The following is a 17,569-nucleotide window of genomic DNA, read 5'->3' as shown; positions in this document are numbered from 1 at the left end:
TTTATTTGCTGCTACTACTACTACTACTACTACCACCACCGCTGCCTGATCATAACGGCCTGACTCGGATGACAGATTTAAGAAACTTTTGCCCAACAATAACGTTTCCAGACCTTTGCAAAGGACTGTGTTTGGAAAATACGGACAACTATGTTCATGGGGCCCTATGATCAGTCTTGAATTTTCTCCACCCGTTTTATATGTCAAATTGTACATCAAGTTTGCGACTAGCTTAACAGCATTTTGGGAAATTAACAGAACAGGAATTTATATAAGGACTGGTGCACAGTATTTCATTGCTGTAAATACTATCGATATTTTTAATAAGCATGATAACTCATGCTTTGCCGAAGCGTCATACAGTCGACTTCATCAATTTTCAATGTATTAGCCTTAACGTTTATATCCTCTTCCAGCTGGATTTGTGTTCTCAATAAATACCGGAGTGAAGCTTGAGCCTGAAATATGTATCTAATTAACATAGGTAATTCAGGTAAATGGTGATCGAAATAATTATTCAGCATTCCTGAATAAAATAGTAAAATTCTTAATGATTGACGCATAATCTGTATCACCTCATTGAACATTCGTTGTAGCATAGAGACATTCCCACGCAAATCATAGACCTCTTCAACAAGACTCGTCTCCACCATATCTCGACACAACTCTAAGCCAGGTCTTTGGCAGCGATTACCCAATCGTGTATGAGCCAAAGCCATATATTTTTCTTTTTCCGCAATACTTTTTTCCAAACGTGTAATATTACGTGTCATTTCGTTAGCTTGGCGCATGATCTATGGGTTGATATTATCATGAGTAGGATGTATGATTGCGATTCAAAGTAGAAACTTATATGACAATTACACTACTCAAGAGTTAATCGTAAAACGGGATGCTTGAGAAATGAGGGTGACTTTGTACCTTGCGATAAGCGCTGCAACAAGCGCCAAGTGTATATGTGTATATTTGAAAGGTTAGCGAATGAGCATATAGTTTGTTTTCATGCTATGGTTGTGAAAATTGTATAAAGTTGAAAAGTCCACGTGTGAGAAAATTTCTATCAGGAGTTATAGATGAAAGTATCTTCATATCCCAAACCTCAGAATGTTGTAACTCCAACTTCATTTTAACACTTTTAGTTTCGTCAATACGACTACGGAAAGCTTCATCCGTTGCCTGTTTTTGAACATTAAGATCGTCTATAATTTGTTTGAGTATTGTATCGATATAACAACGCAAGGGCCTTGCACTATTTATCTCTTTTGAGGCTTTGACAATATTGGTGTTGGTTTGCATTTCCCATTCGCTGAGTGTAATACTCCTAAGACAGGTGAAATATAGCTTTGCAATGCTTGAAGCATTATGAACAAATTTACGTGGTGAAAAAAGAAATTTGAAAATATGTTTCGAAGGTTTTGGACCATCGCTGAAAAATTTTGCAGTAATTGTCGATCGTCATACAACAAAGATACCTACGATGGATCGAGCCTTGCGTTTCCATGATAAAGAGCCAAATTCAAACTGGTGTCTGTAAGTGTGCGATTATGCCGATCGATACGTAGATTATTATCCTTGTCCTCAAGATCATGGTCCATGTAGTACAAAGTAGCCTTGAGCCTGCGAGTTTGTTCATGTGTTTGCTCAAGAGTTCGTACTAATAGGTCCTCCGCACCTCTGATCACTTCGCACTCTTTGCGCAACTCACGTTCGACATCATCTCGCGCAAGGTCAATACCTAGGCGATGTTCTCTAAAGAAAAAAACGTCTTTTTTTAAGTTTATATATCAACTATGCGCCTGTTTCCTATGTTGTTTTAAATAACTAAACATTCTGGTTTATGAAGTCTGTCTCTATGAAGGTATTTGGAGATATGTAAAAGTACCGACAATGGACTATTAACAATGGTAAATTCATCTGACGTCACACTCTGGTAGACCTAAGACTCAAACAGCACCATTATCACGATGCGCCTATACATATCTATATACTAACCGGACAATCAGGCATTTTTGACAAATAACAAGTGCATTGCATTTGACAGAAGAAAGGGCATCCATTAAACGTTCCTTGTATATACCAAGTGCATCAACTTCATGGAGAACTTCTTTTCGAACATTTAGAAGTTCCTTTTTTCGGAATTCAATATCCTTAACCTTCTCCTCCAGACGATAATCAACTTCCTCTTTGTTACTTCTAGCACTTTCCTCAGTCAATGTTCTAATGCGATCGCATTCAGCTAACAAGCGTTCGGCAAGCTGTTGCTGTGTTTCGGAACATCGGTATCTATGTCGGTTATTGACATACCATTCGTCTAGTGTAAAGCGCGACGGAGGTGGAGGTACAACAGTTGATACCGTGTCCACTTGCGCTCTTAATTTTGTTGTAGTCATCATAACCCGATATATAGACTGGCTGGTTGCTGTAAAGCAGGAATTGAATAATAGATTGTGAGTAGGCAAAAAATGACTCACTGACAAAATTGCCAATGTGAGACGGTCAATTCTGTTCAGATATAGTACGCTGTAGGCTAGCAAAAAACTTGATAACAGCTTTGATCAGTTTCATCCGTACCAAGGCGACGGCAGCAGTATGTTGTTACCCAGGAAACATAAACAACTTTGACAGTAGGTTGTACAGGCCCGAGTAACCCTTTCGCTCGCGCGTCTTCTTTCGTAAGTCAGTGACGCTATATTTTTGCTCAGACTGTCCCACGCATGCGCAGTAGCTAGTAGAAGGCGACAGCACTTCACATCCGTGCCATCTCTCTCTCGGGAAAACTAACTGCTGTAGAAAGCAATTTAAACCATGGAGACTAGAGTAAAGGAGTCCAATCTTCGTACATTTGATCCGGCATCGAAAATCCGTACAATAACACCCGTATTCATAGTCCTTCCATGAGGAACAAGGATTCCTTGTTCTTCATTTCACGTTTCATGGACCTTCCACGACAGAATAAGGAGCCTTATTGGCCTCCTTCTTTCAAGGCAGGTCTCGAGCTTCCTTGAGGAAACCTTCGGCACTGCAATTGGCTGTTTCGTTTCATGTAGCCAACGCTTGCGCTTGCGCTTGGCGTCTATGCACTTATGACCCGTATGACGCGGATCACAGCCAGTCTACAGGTCAACTTCTTTGAGGTTTCACTCTCGTCAAACGACGCAGCTTGACAATAAGAGCCACGCGGTTTAAGTTAGATTTAAATATAGCCGAGCGGCGCTTCGATCAGCAGTTTTACCACCATAAGCAATCATCAAGCATCATGTCTTCCTTCTGGAAGGGAGAGCCAAGTTGTGACTATGAAACGAGGACGCCTCTGAGATTCAAGGAAGCCTTCATCAAGGCGTCCTTTATCCTTGAGATAAGGAGGGACTATGAATACGGGTGTAAGGCTTGCACTGGCTGACGCTGAACGGCATTGATATCGCAAAGATCCAACGAGTGGTGGGGAGACTAGGTAGCTTATTACGGTTCTCAGGTAAGAGTACTCACTTTTCACATTCTTATCTCATGTCTGGTCTACACCACGGTCTTACATACAGGTCTGGCAACGAAGCCAATTTTCTACAGAGCGGCGTGGTTCTCTTGTTGCCCGTGGTTTTAGGTGTTTGAAATAGCCATGTCGCGGCGCTGCTATCTAGGGATGTACGTGGGGTAGGGATGTACGTGGTGGGGTAGGGATGAAAATGTGCCTTGGCGCTGCATTGCGCACGCGTTGATTATCCATCCCTCGATCACAACGCCGACCTGGCAGCCACAACGTGAGATAAATAACCGGCCGTGAAATGAACCACCCCCACTACCTTCGTTGCCAGACCTGTATGTAAGACCGTGGTCTGCACGTACGCTTTAAGTGGGAGATCTTAAAGTGCGCCTCCATTTACGCTGATGTGTAGCCGAGTTTACATGAACTTTAAGCGCCTCCCACTCAAAGATTTTCTGAATTCCATTTGAAGCTCAATTTTCAGCGAGAAGCAGTGCCAACCGTACCGACATGACAGATATATTGAAATCTCGCGTGGTTTGAACCCGTTCTTTGTTCTTTGTGCTTTGTTCTTTTCTTCGGTCGGCATTTTGCCGTAACCAAGTTTGGTACATATTTATTACTTGAACAATTATTTGATATGAAATTGATATGAAAATATAATCCATGTTGAAGTATCACCAGGGTTTGCAACAAACAAAATGCGTTTTGAATTACAGATGAGAGATATGTTGATTATAAGCTATTCAAAAAATGAAAAATAAAAGATGGATAGGTGATTATTAATTAATGAATAAAATTACGGAGAACATTGCATTATATTGCTCCATATATTGTATTGCTGAGGTTATAAACACTAACTGACAGTTCTTAAGTTCTACTCGTTACTCCGTTTGATGGCTACAAGGCTTTCTAACTTTTAAGTGCCACACAGTTCTCATTTTAAATTCAACACAGTTGCAGGCTTACCAACTCGGAATAAATTTTTGTCCTTAAAGTACTGTGTGTAGCTGAGTACACACTTTATCCCAAACAGCTGGTACATACTGACTTTAAGACCCCCACTCAAATTGCATGTGTGGACCAGGCATCACCTTTTTATGCAATATCATATATGCTGAAGCAAACACCAGAATCATTGACCAATCAGAGCATTTTTCCCGCTGCTACATCTAGCTCTTTGCTGCACGTGAAAATGCAGCTTAACGTGCGCATGCGCGTCAAGTATTTAACGATCACAGCGACAGGGACTATTTAATTTGTGGACAGATTGTAAATCACCACCACCACCATCACCATCACTACCGCATTTGGTCTCCTCTCTAATTTCAATACGATCATAGCAAGTCTTGAAGAATGGTTGAAACAGGATTGCCGTCATTTTTTCATTTCGTATGGTTAAACGAGGTTAAACCTTAATGCTTACATACCTGTACGGCACGGATTGGAAGAAAATCGAGTATTTCAGATGCGGACTGTAGAAGTGAGCTGGTAACTCAAAATACCAAAAGCTTGCACGAATATTACAAGGTATAAGTAAACCCACGCGTATAATGTGCGATCAATAGTAAACCAGCGCACAATTCAATGTCACTTATTTTCACAGAAAACCAGCAAAAATGTCCAAGCGGCCAGCTGACAGCGGAGATTCGGGTTCTCAGCCTCCTATAAAAAAAGTCCAATTTGAACCGATATTAATCGGACCAATATCCACCCTTGAAGAGATGGACATGAAGGTTCTTCAGTTTCAGAATAAGAAACTAGCTCAGGTATAATTTTCCTATTATTTTTCATCACTACGTTGATGCAACAACATAGGATCATGATCTTTGCCACTGTGGAACCAAAGGCTCATAACCCGGTGCTTAATGGCAAGATGGGGTGCCGATATGATGGCAAGCCTTCATTTTATGTGTACAGGAATACATATTTTCAATCACATACGATGGACTCTTAGAAAGACATCTTATTTCTGAGCCATATTTCGTGAAGTCGGTTTGAAACCTATGATTCGGTCTGACTTGTGCCTACGAATTTTAATATGGCTGATTGTTTAATGTGTATTGACAACTGTGACTTTAATTCCTCATCTTCTTTGTGCAAGCGATGTACCATTTGGGATATGTTGTTAATAACTGAGTTTAACACCTTATTTAGAGGTTGGAACAGAGACATCGAATGGAAGCTGAACTGCGCCAGAGGATTGAACAGCTAGAAAAGAGGCAAACTCAAGATGATGCCGTACTGAATGTAGTTAATCGATATTGGAATCAACTTAATGAAGATATAAGAGTTCTTCTCCAAAGATTTGATGCAGAAACTGCTGACGAGTCTGAGAATAAAAGTATGTAATTAGATGTAGTTACTCAATTTACTCTACTTATATCTATATCTATTCGATTTATTTATACATAATATTTATACATTTGTTATCTCCAAACAGACGAAAGCGAAGCAACAACCTCATTTCTAATGCAGCTTTCGTCCTGGGACAAAGAAGAACTTGACGATAAATTGGCAAATCGCGTTCAAGTTTCTAAGCGTGCTGTTTCCAAAGTTGTTCAGGCATTTGATCGGCTCTCTCAGCGCAATGAAAAAATCACATTAGCTCTTAAAGGCGAGTTTGAGGGAGGTAAGATGTTTTCCAAAATTATTTGTATACCATAACAATGTGCAAAGTTGGTTGTTATATTCTACAATTATTACTCAATTATTGATTTCTTTTATGCACAGAGGAAGCCCCAAACATCGATGATGTCGTTAAGAAAGCCAATGCTGAAATTCAAGCAGAAAACCGAAACTTACAAGCTATCAATATACAGCTTCATGAAAAATATCATACCATTTCCCTCAAGGTATAACTTTTGATACTTCGTTCAACTTTGCATCCTTCTTGACATATTCCCTTGAATCGATAGTTAATTAATTTGTTGACTAAAACTAAGGTTACTGCTTCAATTGGAAAAGAAATTAAGCAACGAAACAAAGGAGGACAGTGACTTGACTCCCTAGAATTTGATTTACAGGTTGGAATCTATATTACAAACGTTACTTGATTGCACAGATGTCCGAGCTGCAAGATACTATAACTGGAAAAGATACGTTAGCTGCAGAATTGAGAAATCAAGTAGACGATCTGCAATACGAATTGAATAAAGTGCGTTCTAGAAACGACAAGCTGGAACATCATCTCGGAGAGGCTATTGAAAAGTTAAAAGCCTTCCAGCAAATTCATGGTTCTGATGATAAGGGATCTAACAAACCAAGTACTATGGTTGCTTCTAGTGTTTCTCAGACCAAGGTGAACTTGATGCACTGCGAAGAAATTTGTTTGAGCAACTTGTCTCTATTACACTTTCCTCTGATTTCTTGACATTAAATATTTGTACCATATCTCCGTGCAAATCAAACTTTTGTGTGGATTGTAGGTCGAAGATCTTCAAAGAGAATTGGAAGAAACTCGTGAACTGGCGAATAACAGGCTGCAGGAATTGGACAAACTACACCAACAACATCGAGATTCACTGAAAGAAGTTGAGAAATTAAAAATGGACGTAAGTAGTTTAATTTGAGGATTCATTTCTGTGATCATGCATCCGTTCTCTCTCCCCCTCCATCCCTCTCTCTCTCTCCCTCTTCCTCTCCCTCTCTCTCTCCCTCTTCCTCTCCCTCTCTCTCTCTCTCGGCCCTGTTCACACTCTATGCAGCTGACATTAATAGTGTAATCAAGAACTGTACTATAGTCAAATACGCGGATGACCTGGCGGGTCGTCAGGCATTGCTCCCGATCGAGTATTGAAAAATGCGCTATGCGCGACGTGTCCTCCCACACTGACTTCAAGAAATTGCTTCTTGAATATCTAGTCACTGTCTCAGCTTAGTTTAGTTTAGTTGAGTTTAATTTAGTTTAGTTCGATTTAGTGCTTTCGTTTTTTTCACTCCTCGTAATGTGCTCTTGCGATAGCATTAGTATTAGTATCACCGTTATTCTCATTATCGGAATTATGTTTCTTGCATGATACATTAAGTTATTTCTGAAATTGTTACTCTGAGATATGCTCTTTTATACTTCAGGACACCCACCGTGGTATAGTAAATCCTGTTCTTTGTCTTCTTCTCTCTATTTTCTCTCTGAAAATGTACTTCAGACGAATTTAGATGATTATTCCCATAATAAATCGATGGTTCTGTGAATGATAAAAATTTGAAATTTATCTATGACGTCTCAACTAAGAAAACAATTTTAGTAGAATATTGTAATCGAAATTATTTTTTCATTATAAGTTTTTGTATATCTTATAATCTGTCGTGTACAAAAATTGTTTTTTTCCCTTGTTGATAATCTCCAGATAGTTGGCCAATTCGATCCAAGAATCCAAAATAAATGACCAATTTCGACAATTCACTCATGAATTTACTTATTAATAATTTCACAGTCATAAATTACACACATCATTATAACCATAATTACAGATTCGTCAGCTACCTGAGTCTGTCATTGTTGAAACAACCGAATACAAATGTCTTCAGTCTCAGTTCTCGGTTTTGTACAATGAGTCTATGCAGTTAAAGACACAGCTGGATGATGCTCGACAGCAGCTTCAATCTAGCAAAAATGCTCATCTCCGACACATTGAAATGATGGAGGTATGAACATTGAAATTTGAGACAATATTATGATTGAATATGGCCGTTGGTATGATTGGTTTGGAAAATCCTGGAAAACTAAGTGTACATAAATACTGAAAAAACAATCATCTGACAATTCTTGGTACAGAGCGAAGAGCTGATGGCTCAAAAGAAACTGCGCGGAGAGTGTATTCAGTTGGAAGATGTTCTGGCCCAGCTGCGCAAGGAATACGAAATGCTTCGCATAGAATTCGAACAAAACCTGGCAGCCAACGAGCAGACCGGACCTATAAATAGAGAAATGCGACACCTTATAACTTCTCTCCAGAATCATAATCAACAATTGAAAGGGGAAGTGCATCGCTACAAGCGGAAATACAAAGAAGCATCTGCAGAAATACCGAGAGTAATTGTCGGGCCTCATTCCGTTAAAATAAAAATAATAAAACACACTTCTTTATCCAATGTAATTTACAGCTAAAAAAAGAAGTGGAGGAGGTGACAACTAGATTGGGTCAGCAAACTGCGTTAGAAAACAAGGAGGGCAGTAGCTCCGACTGCAGCGGAAAGGAAGAAGATACATCCGGCTCACTCCAAGGATCCACTCAGGTGCGCAGTGTTGTTAGTAAAACTTTGACACTGCTTTACACAGAGTCCCACGGTAGTTTTTCATTCTCAACCCCAACATGCATCAGGGTATTTAAGTTTCCGAATCTGCAGGTGTGGTGGGTAAGAAGGTCGAGTCAGAATTATGGTGCAAGTAAATCTGAGCCAGGGTTATTGAATCACAAGCACATTTCATCGTATTCTGGATACTCAATCTAATACTTCAAACGCGAATTTCATACTTTTAATGTATTCTCTATATGATATGGCACAGATCAAGGAAGAGAGTGGGATGGCAATCAAGAGAGAGACTGGAGCTGACGAAGACGTTGAGACTGTAGATGTCGCAGAGGGAGATGCTAGCAAAGGGACCCCGGATTCTCTTACTCTAGCTTCGCCAACTCTGAAAAAGGAGAAGGACACTAAAAGAGAAAAGGATGTGAAGAAAGAGACTGTGAAGACTGAGCACCGGGAGCCTGCGCATCGTACCAAGGAAACTAAGATCATGGAGTCAGAATTAGTCAGAGATCTCAAGGCTCAACTCAAGTATGTTTTATCAATCATATTTACACTTTTCTCCCTGATGCTTCAGCATTCAAAACATGGTATAAAAGAATTATACTTTGCTTTTGCGTTTCTGATCGATGCACTGCTGCGGTTGGTTAGTGGCTGGCCTGTTGGAGCCAAACTTATTTCTGATCCGCTAAAATTAGGGGGCTAAGATTCAACTTCAGTCAGGTGTACTCGGAACCACAGAAGCGAAGTATGATTTGTACATAATGTTGATCTGATTTACAATTTTCTATTATCTATCATTCAGATCATTTCAATTTTCAACCCTTACAGAAAAGCTGTAAATGAAATGAAAGAAATGAAGCTTTTGTTGGATATGTACAAAGGGGTTGGCAAAGAACAACGAGACAAGGTACAACTGATGGCTGCTGAGCGGAAAATTCGGGGAGAAGTTGAAGAACTCCGCCAACAGATAAAGAAGATACAGGTATTGCTAGTTCAAGACTTTTGGAATCCATGACCATTTGGTTAATGATCGGGTCATTAAATTATAATAGTGCACGAATAATCAACAGGAAAGCAAACGTGAGGAACGTAAAAAACTAGCAGATGAAGATGCACAAATCAAAATAAAAAAATTAGAAGAGCAGGCCTACACTTTGCAAAGACAAGTAGCCTCGCAGAAACAGGTAGATCACACGTCCATGTATCCATTATTAACTTTATTTTGCATGCATTGCCACTAATCTGCATCTTTACTAAATCAGTCTCAAAATATCGCCAGCTAACATAATCTAACTATTCGTTATATTTGATCACTTGTTAGTTGGTTGTAAAAACAGTTCCAACATCTGCTTCAATTTAATCACTTAATAAAAAAACAAATCTCACACACACTACAAACACGAGACTCAACCTTGTTGCGTTGAATTTGGCAGTAATGTTTCCAACCTCTGACGTGGCTGAGACCGCATCCGACTGTTCTTTCATTGACATATAGTAGTTTAAATATGGCGCAGATAATGGCTATGCATGTTAGTGATGATATTTTTGGTACCGGGTATGTGCTGGGACGGAGGTGTAACGCTGAACAGAATTGCGTCTGGCTGCAGGAGGAGGAGGCCCTTCTCAACGAAATGGAGGTTACTGGCCAAGCGTTTGAGGACATGCAAGAGCAAAATTCAAGACTCATACAGCAACTGAGGGAGAAAGACGACGCGAATTTCAAATTGATGACGGAACGAATAAAAAGCAATCAGCTCCACAAGCTGGCCAGGGAGGAAAAGGACGTTCTTAAGGAACAGGTCATCACTTTGACTACGCAAGTAGAGGCTGCTAACGTAGTTGTAAGGAAACTGGAGGAGAAAGAACGATTGCTACAAAATTCCTTGGCCACAGTAGAAAAAGAACTGGCTCTCAGGCAGCAGGCAATGGAAATGCATAAAAGAAAAGCCATTGAGAGTGCCCAGTCAGCAGCTGATTTGAAACTTCATCTTGGTAAGTTTTGTTAATGTATCTCGGCGGTTTGTCCTCAATTGAATAATGCTTCTCAATTTCTCTCTTACAATTACTTTTCAAGTTGACCATTGATGTGGTGTAGTCGAACCTTTGTTCAGTTGATTTCTTTGTTACTTCTGTCCATATTTGTACGTTTATAGGAGAACACGTATATATGTGCATAAACCTTGGGAAAATTTTTTTTGTTTTTAATTTTACAGAAAAATATCATTCGCAAATGAAGGAAGCACAACAAGTTGTCGCAGAAAAAACAAGTTCCTTAGAAGCCGAGGCTTATAAAACAAAAAGATTGCAGGTATTGTTCTGAATTGGCTCTCTTCTGAAACTGAAATTATCTGTCGTATTAACTGCAATTCGTTTTCAACAGCAAGTGAGTTAAAACGTGGTTCCAATTTCGTCTACTTTTCTCTAACTATTATTTTTCCTCAGGAGGAAATAGCACAATTGAGAAGAAAAGTGGAACGTATGAAAAAGATCGAATTGGCGGAAACGTTGGATGAGGTTATGGCTGAAGAATTGCGCGAATACAAAGAGACTTTGACTTGTCCATCGTGTAAAGTAAAGCGTAAGGATGCAGTCCTCACCAAATGCTTCCATGTTTTTTGTTGGGACTGTTTGCGTACTCGTTACGAAACACGTCAACGTAAATGTCCAAAGTGCAATTGTGCATTTGGTGCCAATGACTATCACAGACTTTATCTGTCAACATAAGAAAAAAAAAAAAAAAAAACGACAGCAAAATTATCCATGTAAAATTTTTCACATTCTAATTGATGAGACGCTTAAAATGGCATCTTATTGAAGCAGATCATACTTTTTTTCCTCCAATTTCTCTTACACGTAATCATAATGTTATTTATTTCAACAGATTCTCACCTATTCAAAGCATTTCCACCCATAATATTGATTGACATCGTTACTTATTACTTCTCTCTATTGATATGAAGAACAATTTTATTTACTTGATACGAAATTTATATGCACATACCTTAAGCCACGTCATTGTCGTGTGATATTCATTTATAAAGAAAACAGAAACACAAAAAAAAAAAAAAAAAAAATAAATAAAAATAAAAAACGATAAACCAATACCGGTACTTCCTTAAAGTGTCAGTATGAATTTACACCTGCTCTCCACAGTTTAACAAATTGAAAATCAGTGCATGACAAATGCATTTTGATTCAAGACGTTAATGTTGGAACCTTCCAACTATTGCATATTCAAGCAATCAATAATGAGAGAATAATCGAATATCGTGATATACATGCCACGACTACACTCAGTGTCTGCAGATTCCACTGTTATCATGTACAGAATGTGATTAGTAATCAAGATTAAGTGAAGTTCGCAGCATAACGAATAAGTCGATAATTAATTTCCTATTGCCTACCATTCAATAAACTGCGAACGTACACTTTCCATTCTCATTCCAAATGTTGATTGTGCATCCAGAATTCCCTCTTTATATCTAGATTATTTTGTATTTTGCACTAAATGTATAGAAGAATAAGAAACAATAAAAATGCTTGAGAACCTGCACTTTGCTAAACAGAAATACATGTCGCATTTACAATTTTTTCATTACAGGAACAAACCTGTGTTTGATTATTCCATCTGAACATCATCGACAGGGTACGAAGTTGCAGTTAGAAGGTATGGATCGTAGGTCCATTTTGGGAATACCCGTTTGTAAAGATTCATCAGAATTGTATCTTGAGATTTCAATTGTCCGTTGAATACGCATTTCATATGTCCGTGAGTGCCTGTTATTGAACAAAAACACCAAATTAAGAGAAAAGAAAAAGGAAAAAAGGAAAAAAGGAAAAAAAAAGCAGGAGACAAACCTAGGGGTTCTTTGATGTGCCCGCGACGACCGTGTTTTGTATGTAGCTGAACGGGCCTAAACCAATTGATGTCGTCCCTATTGAAAAACATGAATCGCACAACTGCAGATCGTTTGTGAACTTTGAATGGATAACCGCTCAAGACGACTCGTTTGACGATTATTCGATCTGGATTGGCGGAAAGTACGCTGCCTGTTGCTACCAATTTCTGAAATATATAAATTCACTGTAAAGGCATCTCAATTTTCCGATTTCAATTTCGGAATATGCATTTTCAGAATAATTAATTTTTCCATTTGAACTACTCAAGTAGTCTAAATATATTACCAAACTGCCGTCGTTCTGCTGCAGGTAACACATCACAGGGCAGGGTGAAAATGTGATAGGAGCGTACATACTTGCAACAACTGTACTATTGGGCTGGAAATATCGCTCGTACTGTAATATGATACAAGTTTTTGAAAATCAATTCCTACCAGTTCGATAATTTTTCCTATCTCTATTCTCTACAATACAATATTTTGCCTATTCTCTTACCTTATGTTTGTTTCCACTAGTATGCTGACTGAAAATTGGAGAAGTGGTGAATCTACGAAAGCCGCATTGGAAAACTAATTTCTCCTTGGATTTAATAGCGTTAACGTCATCAGCCGTGCGTTTCAGGACAACGTTTAATACGGACATCTTGTGCTCGTGCGGTAGTAGACCAAAAATTATAAGCGGTTGTTCTTCCACCATGTTGTAAGCTTTATAGAGATCCTCGCTCAACCCTGTCACATGGACTGTAATGTACCAGCCTGGCTGGAAGAATTATTGGACTCAGAATCTCTATTCATACTTAGTATTATCGGCGAGAGCTCCGACTAGTGAAAAGTAGCTGACGGACGAAAGACCTTAGGATGTGCCCAGGTACAGGGTAACCGAAAAATTCTTCATAGGCAAGAGCAAGGTATTTTAGTTTTCATTTCATACCAAAATTTAGACTTATAGTGGCTATTGTATGTAATGCATTTCGCGTGTAGAGCAACAGGTTGAAGTCGTAAAAATGACTGTTGATCAATCTTACCATTGCTCCCACACGGTCTACACTTTCCTTCATTATACGTTTACGGGTACGATCAAAGTTTTCAAACTGATATATTCTGGCATAATCTGCAGGCAGATTTTCCTTAGGATCCCAAAGACTGGTTCGAAATGATTCGAGACCTCGATATTTTTGAAAGTATTCTTTTGCAGGTATATCTTGGGGTGTATCCCTCTCGTCAGGAAACTGTGCATCCATTCTCGCTTCTAAAAATATGTAACTGTTCAATGTTGGCTATCACCCTACTACTTTCCAACAAATATTATCCACCTTTGATCTTCATAATACTACGCTGTTCTTCCTGCATGTCCATATCTTGGTCGTACCGTTGCTCGTCAGGTGCAACATCTGTAACAGTCATTGTTTCGTAATCCTCAGTTTCTTCTTCACTGTCTTCAGATAACTGAGCTGAATCGTCTGCATCAACTGCCATTTCATCATTGTCCTCGTATTCCGAGTCTGATATTTCGTCCGCTTCCTCTGTCGAATTTCAAATTGCATACAATATGCTCAGGACCTCTATGAAACTGCGAATACATTCAACTTTGCACTAAATTTCCTGTAACAACAAACCTCCATCAATGTCAGGTATCCAAGCTGCTTGATAAACGGAAGTTCCTTTCGGGACTCGCTTTACTATTTTTTTCCTCATCTTTTCGGCTTCTGCATCTGCCAATTCTTCGTTCGTTGGCCAAGTCTGTTCAGCATCCAGCGGGTCCGGTATATTCTCACTTTGCAAAGATTCCTGCAATTAAGTGCCGCTTGTTACTCAATTTCAGTATTGTCAGTAAATATCAATTCAAGATTCCGGAAATAAGAGACATAATGTTTTTCCCTTTGTTGCTCTATCAATACAGCTCTCGAATATAGCACGCCATATCTACCTGTAAATTTGGATCTACTCGTTCTAAAACTCTTGAAATGCAGTCTTTTTTCATCTTCACATCATTGGTCAGAGGTATACCCTTGATCCCGCGTGTTTCCAATGGATAAGGATCTTCTGGTGCCTCGATTTTCGACATTTGGAACTCTCCTAACCCAGGTATATGTACTAAACCATTTACCGACAGTGGCATTCCGCGTAGGTAGCCTGTCACTTCCAAGGTACCATAATTGTTAAAAGCGTCCTATTGAACAGTAATGGAATAACTTTAATTTTGCCTCGGGAGATCCTAAGAAGCTATAATCATACCATGTTTTATCAACAGCAACGTATTTTTGTCAGTGCCATGAAAACTAAAATTTGGAAAGAAAGCCATATTTTCGTAGAATCACTATCCACTTTAAATTGTATCTAAAGAATCCATTGATTATTTCCTACAGTCTGCGAATTCCCATAACATAAGTGAATGTTATTAAATGAAATGATTGATTTATTTAAAGCTGTTGCTCCTCCGGCTGTCACTAGAATATTTTTAATACATAGATATGGGAAAAAAATTATATCATTTTCAGCATGTGTGGAACGAAGAGACACCTATTGCAGTTAGAGCATGCTGTCAAATCTCGTGAGAAATATTGTTAAGAAAATAAGCGAGTATAGTGAACTGATGTAATAGTCGACCAGTTGTTCAAAATTGCAGTAGTACAAACTATTATCCCACAAATATGTTGACTTCACATGTGTGTTACATTTTCCGATGACGAATGTCCATATTTAGTATATAATTTCAACAATAACTAAGGCATTTTCAAGACCTTTGCATATAAGTAATAATGTACATGTTCCTCGAATTTATTGCATTTGCAACACTGTATAAGTAGATATCGGTAGTTGTACTGATTCTCCAAATTTTCATAACACTCTCTCTCCAAACTTGAAAGTTGTGAAGTTGATTTAATATCATATGTAAATTGGTAAAAAAAATTATGTGAAAGATGACTCTGAAACTGGGCGTCGGAACAAGTCACCAGAAATCACGGACAATAAAGGCCAAACGCAGCCCACTGCCGTTCGATTCTGAGTTAGCGAGTGCTGGATCATTTGAGTAATATGAATGTAATGTTGCTTCTACTAAATTTGGTGCTGAGTTTTGACACCCATTGGTTGAATCGTAAGGTAACTCTCTACAAAAATATATATTTCAATCTTGCCTAAAATTGACTGAAAAGTATTCATAACATTATTACACAGCCAATAAAGTTGGGTATCAGTTTTTTTTATGCTTTATTTTAGTTCACAAAAATGACGATTAAAGGCCGAAACAGATGATAAGCGGCATCAATTATTCGGAACATAACTTTCAAGTTGATTCTAAAACAGTTCGAAATATACTAGTCCATTTAAAAAAATCAAATTGACCTTCATCTGACCTTGGTGGGACCACTTACGGAAAAACTAACACTCTCATCTTCTTTTCCCTTGAACCATACAAATTTTCACTGAAAAATTTTACACTCACACTTTTGGTTTTCGAGATCATTGACTGGATTGATTAAAATGAGACACCCTGAAAAAGGGGATATTACATTCATAATACCAAGACAATCCAGCATACACTAGCCTAGGATGAAACGCTAGTGGGCGCGTCCGGTTCATACTCTTAGTATTTACTGGTGGATAGCTCCAATGGCCAGTTACAGCTTCAATGTAGAAAGTTGTTATTAACGTTATTCAATTGAGAGGCCAGAACTGAATTTAATACTCGTAACTAATAAACGTCCGTACATGTTACGAATGATACATACGCTGTTGTTATTGGATTTGAAAACAACGTGTTCGGCAAATAGATGGGATCGATTGTCCCGGTAAGATACAGTTTTCTGCTTTTGTGATCCCACACGCCTTAGAACATTTAAAGCATCCACTTTCTTGTCCAGTGGCATAACTTTTTCATTGGGCAGCCATTTGAAAATCGATTTTTGCACTTGTTGCTTGACGTCTTGTCTTTTCTGTTAAAGCGAGAAATAGACAACGATTAGGAGCACCGATATATGGCAAGGTTTCCCATTTGACATGCCAAAAATCAACTACCTTCGGATGGAGAGTTTCCAAATCCACAATCGTCACTACCGTAGTAGGCAGACCCTGTGCTATAGATGCTGCAAGGATTTCCTCACCCCAATCATCTATAGCTTTCCATGCCTGATCACTTTGTTGCGACTTTGGAAGGGTGGGAACAACGAACAATATTGTATCGGCAACTTTCGCTGTGTCCAGGGTAGCAAAAGTATTACCCAGAGGAGGAACGATAAAAGAAAACCGTTGTTTATATCTCGGTACACTGTGGAATGGAACAAGAATTTGATATCCAATTTTCATCAAAGTTTTGTGGAAAATCTAAATTATGGTGTCAGGAAATTCACTAGTGGTTCACAGGATAAGAATTGTTTGCGACAAAATTAAATCCAGCTGCACCTAACGTGAGTTGCCCCCGACGGGCTTTTGGTAACGATCGCATCCTGGTCTGCACCGGCTATCAAAGACAAAGTTGACTGTACATCAACATCCTCATTCAGAGGGATCACTGTTACAAGTAAGGGTGGTTTCAAATATCCTCCTAGGTTACGTTTTTGCGCAAAAGCCTGATCACGTTTTTTCTGACGAATTTGGTGAGCCTGATTCTTGCGTTCTTCTTTTCGCAACTCTCTTCGCACTCGTTTAGACAATGCTTTGACCTCGACTTTACCTGAAATTGTTGGTGAATGAACATAACCGCATGTATGTGCCAGCTACTGTATACGACATGTACATATTTAATTGTAATTACTCAATTTGCCGAATCGACGTACCTTTAACCTCACTTTCAATACTCCCTTTGCTGCGATGTCTGCCAGTTTTATGTACCTTATTAGACTGTTTAAATGCACCGGATCGATGCCTCTCTTGTTTGTTTATTCCCATTTTACGTTATCTTTGCAATGTAATTACATTCGATCAATATTTTTATATAGAA

The 17,569-nt window shown here is 38.8% G+C and overlaps 3 protein-coding genes and 1 long non-coding RNA gene across 13 annotated transcripts; 2 read left to right on the top strand and 2 right to left on the bottom strand.

Annotated features, from left to right (window-relative positions):
• Window positions 1-291: 291 nt before the first annotated feature.
• LOC124182592 (tektin-1) lies at window positions 292-13,515 on the bottom strand. Of its 3 annotated transcripts, none has more exons than XM_046570068.1 (6): window positions 13,511-13,515; window positions 1,993-2,419; window positions 1,477-1,749; window positions 1,099-1,321; window positions 576-794; window positions 292-458 (listed from the first exon to the last, which is right to left on the bottom strand). In XM_046570068.1, the coding sequence occupies exons 2-6, from the start codon at window positions 2,391-2,393 to the stop codon at window positions 321-323; spliced, it is 1,254 nt and encodes a 417-aa protein (XP_046426024.1). In that variant the 5' UTR covers window positions 2,394-2,419; window positions 13,511-13,515; the 3' UTR covers window positions 292-320. The 3 variants fall into 3 exon arrangements, with proteins under 3 accessions (XP_046426024.1, XP_046426023.1, XP_046426022.1); XM_046570067.1 differs by lacking the exon at window positions 13,511-13,515 and adding an exon at window positions 3,487-3,501; XM_046570066.1 differs by lacking the exon at window positions 13,511-13,515 and adding an exon at window positions 2,572-2,703.
• Window positions 3,248-11,868, top strand: LOC124182587 (E3 ubiquitin-protein ligase Bre1). Of its 6 annotated transcripts, none has more exons than XM_046570048.1 (17): window positions 3,248-3,472; window positions 4,655-5,008; window positions 5,085-5,247; window positions 5,636-5,822; window positions 5,922-6,110; window positions 6,212-6,333; window positions 6,543-6,779; window positions 6,907-7,032; window positions 7,952-8,125; window positions 8,256-8,513; window positions 8,585-8,728; window positions 8,988-9,259; window positions 9,560-9,713; window positions 9,784-9,915; window positions 10,339-10,723; window positions 10,945-11,039; window positions 11,174-11,868. In XM_046570048.1, exons 3-17 carry the CDS (start codon window positions 5,098-5,100, stop codon window positions 11,453-11,455), a joined length of 2,907 nt encoding a protein of 968 aa, XP_046426004.1. In that variant the 5' UTR covers window positions 3,248-3,472; window positions 4,655-5,008; window positions 5,085-5,097; the 3' UTR covers window positions 11,456-11,868. The 6 variants fall into 6 exon arrangements, with proteins under 6 accessions (XP_046426004.1, XP_046426006.1, XP_046426000.1 ...); XM_046570050.1 differs by having other exon boundaries at window positions 3,249-3,472; window positions 9,802-9,915; XM_046570044.1 differs by having other exon boundaries at window positions 3,249-3,472; window positions 10,321-10,723.
• LOC124182588 (pre-rRNA-processing protein TSR1 homolog) lies at window positions 7,880-17,546 on the bottom strand. 3 transcript variants are annotated; one of them, XM_046570052.1, is made up of 13 exons: window positions 17,406-17,546; window positions 17,032-17,302; window positions 16,648-16,897; window positions 16,362-16,565; window positions 14,558-14,800; window positions 14,247-14,418; window positions 13,944-14,153; window positions 13,656-13,879; window positions 13,127-13,390; window positions 12,917-13,027; window positions 12,590-12,797; window positions 12,341-12,508; window positions 7,880-8,394 (listed from the first exon to the last, which is right to left on the bottom strand). In XM_046570052.1, exons 1-12 carry the CDS (start codon window positions 17,515-17,517, stop codon window positions 12,351-12,353), a joined length of 2,427 nt encoding a protein of 808 aa, XP_046426008.1. In that variant the 5' UTR covers window positions 17,518-17,546; the 3' UTR covers window positions 7,880-8,394; window positions 12,341-12,350. The 3 variants fall into 3 exon arrangements, with proteins under 3 accessions (XP_046426008.1, XP_046426009.1, XP_046426007.1); XM_046570053.1 differs by lacking the exon at window positions 7,880-8,394 and adding an exon at window positions 11,573-12,235; XM_046570051.1 differs by lacking the exon at window positions 7,880-8,394 and having other exon boundaries at window positions 11,573-12,508.
• Window positions 13,385-15,198, top strand: LOC124182602. Its single transcript, XR_006870818.1, has 2 exons — window positions 13,385-13,538; window positions 14,531-15,198. It is a non-coding gene; the product is annotated as an uncharacterized LOC124182602 (long non-coding RNA).
• Window positions 17,547-17,569: the final 23 nt, after the last annotated feature.

Source organism: Neodiprion fabricii, chromosome 5, assembly GCF_021155785.1.
Source record: "Neodiprion fabricii isolate iyNeoFabr1 chromosome 5, iyNeoFabr1.1, whole genome shotgun sequence".
Lineage (NCBI taxonomy): Eukaryota > Metazoa > Arthropoda > Insecta > Hymenoptera > Diprionidae > Neodiprion > Neodiprion fabricii.
This window is presented reverse-complemented; position numbering and strand designations above follow the sequence as displayed.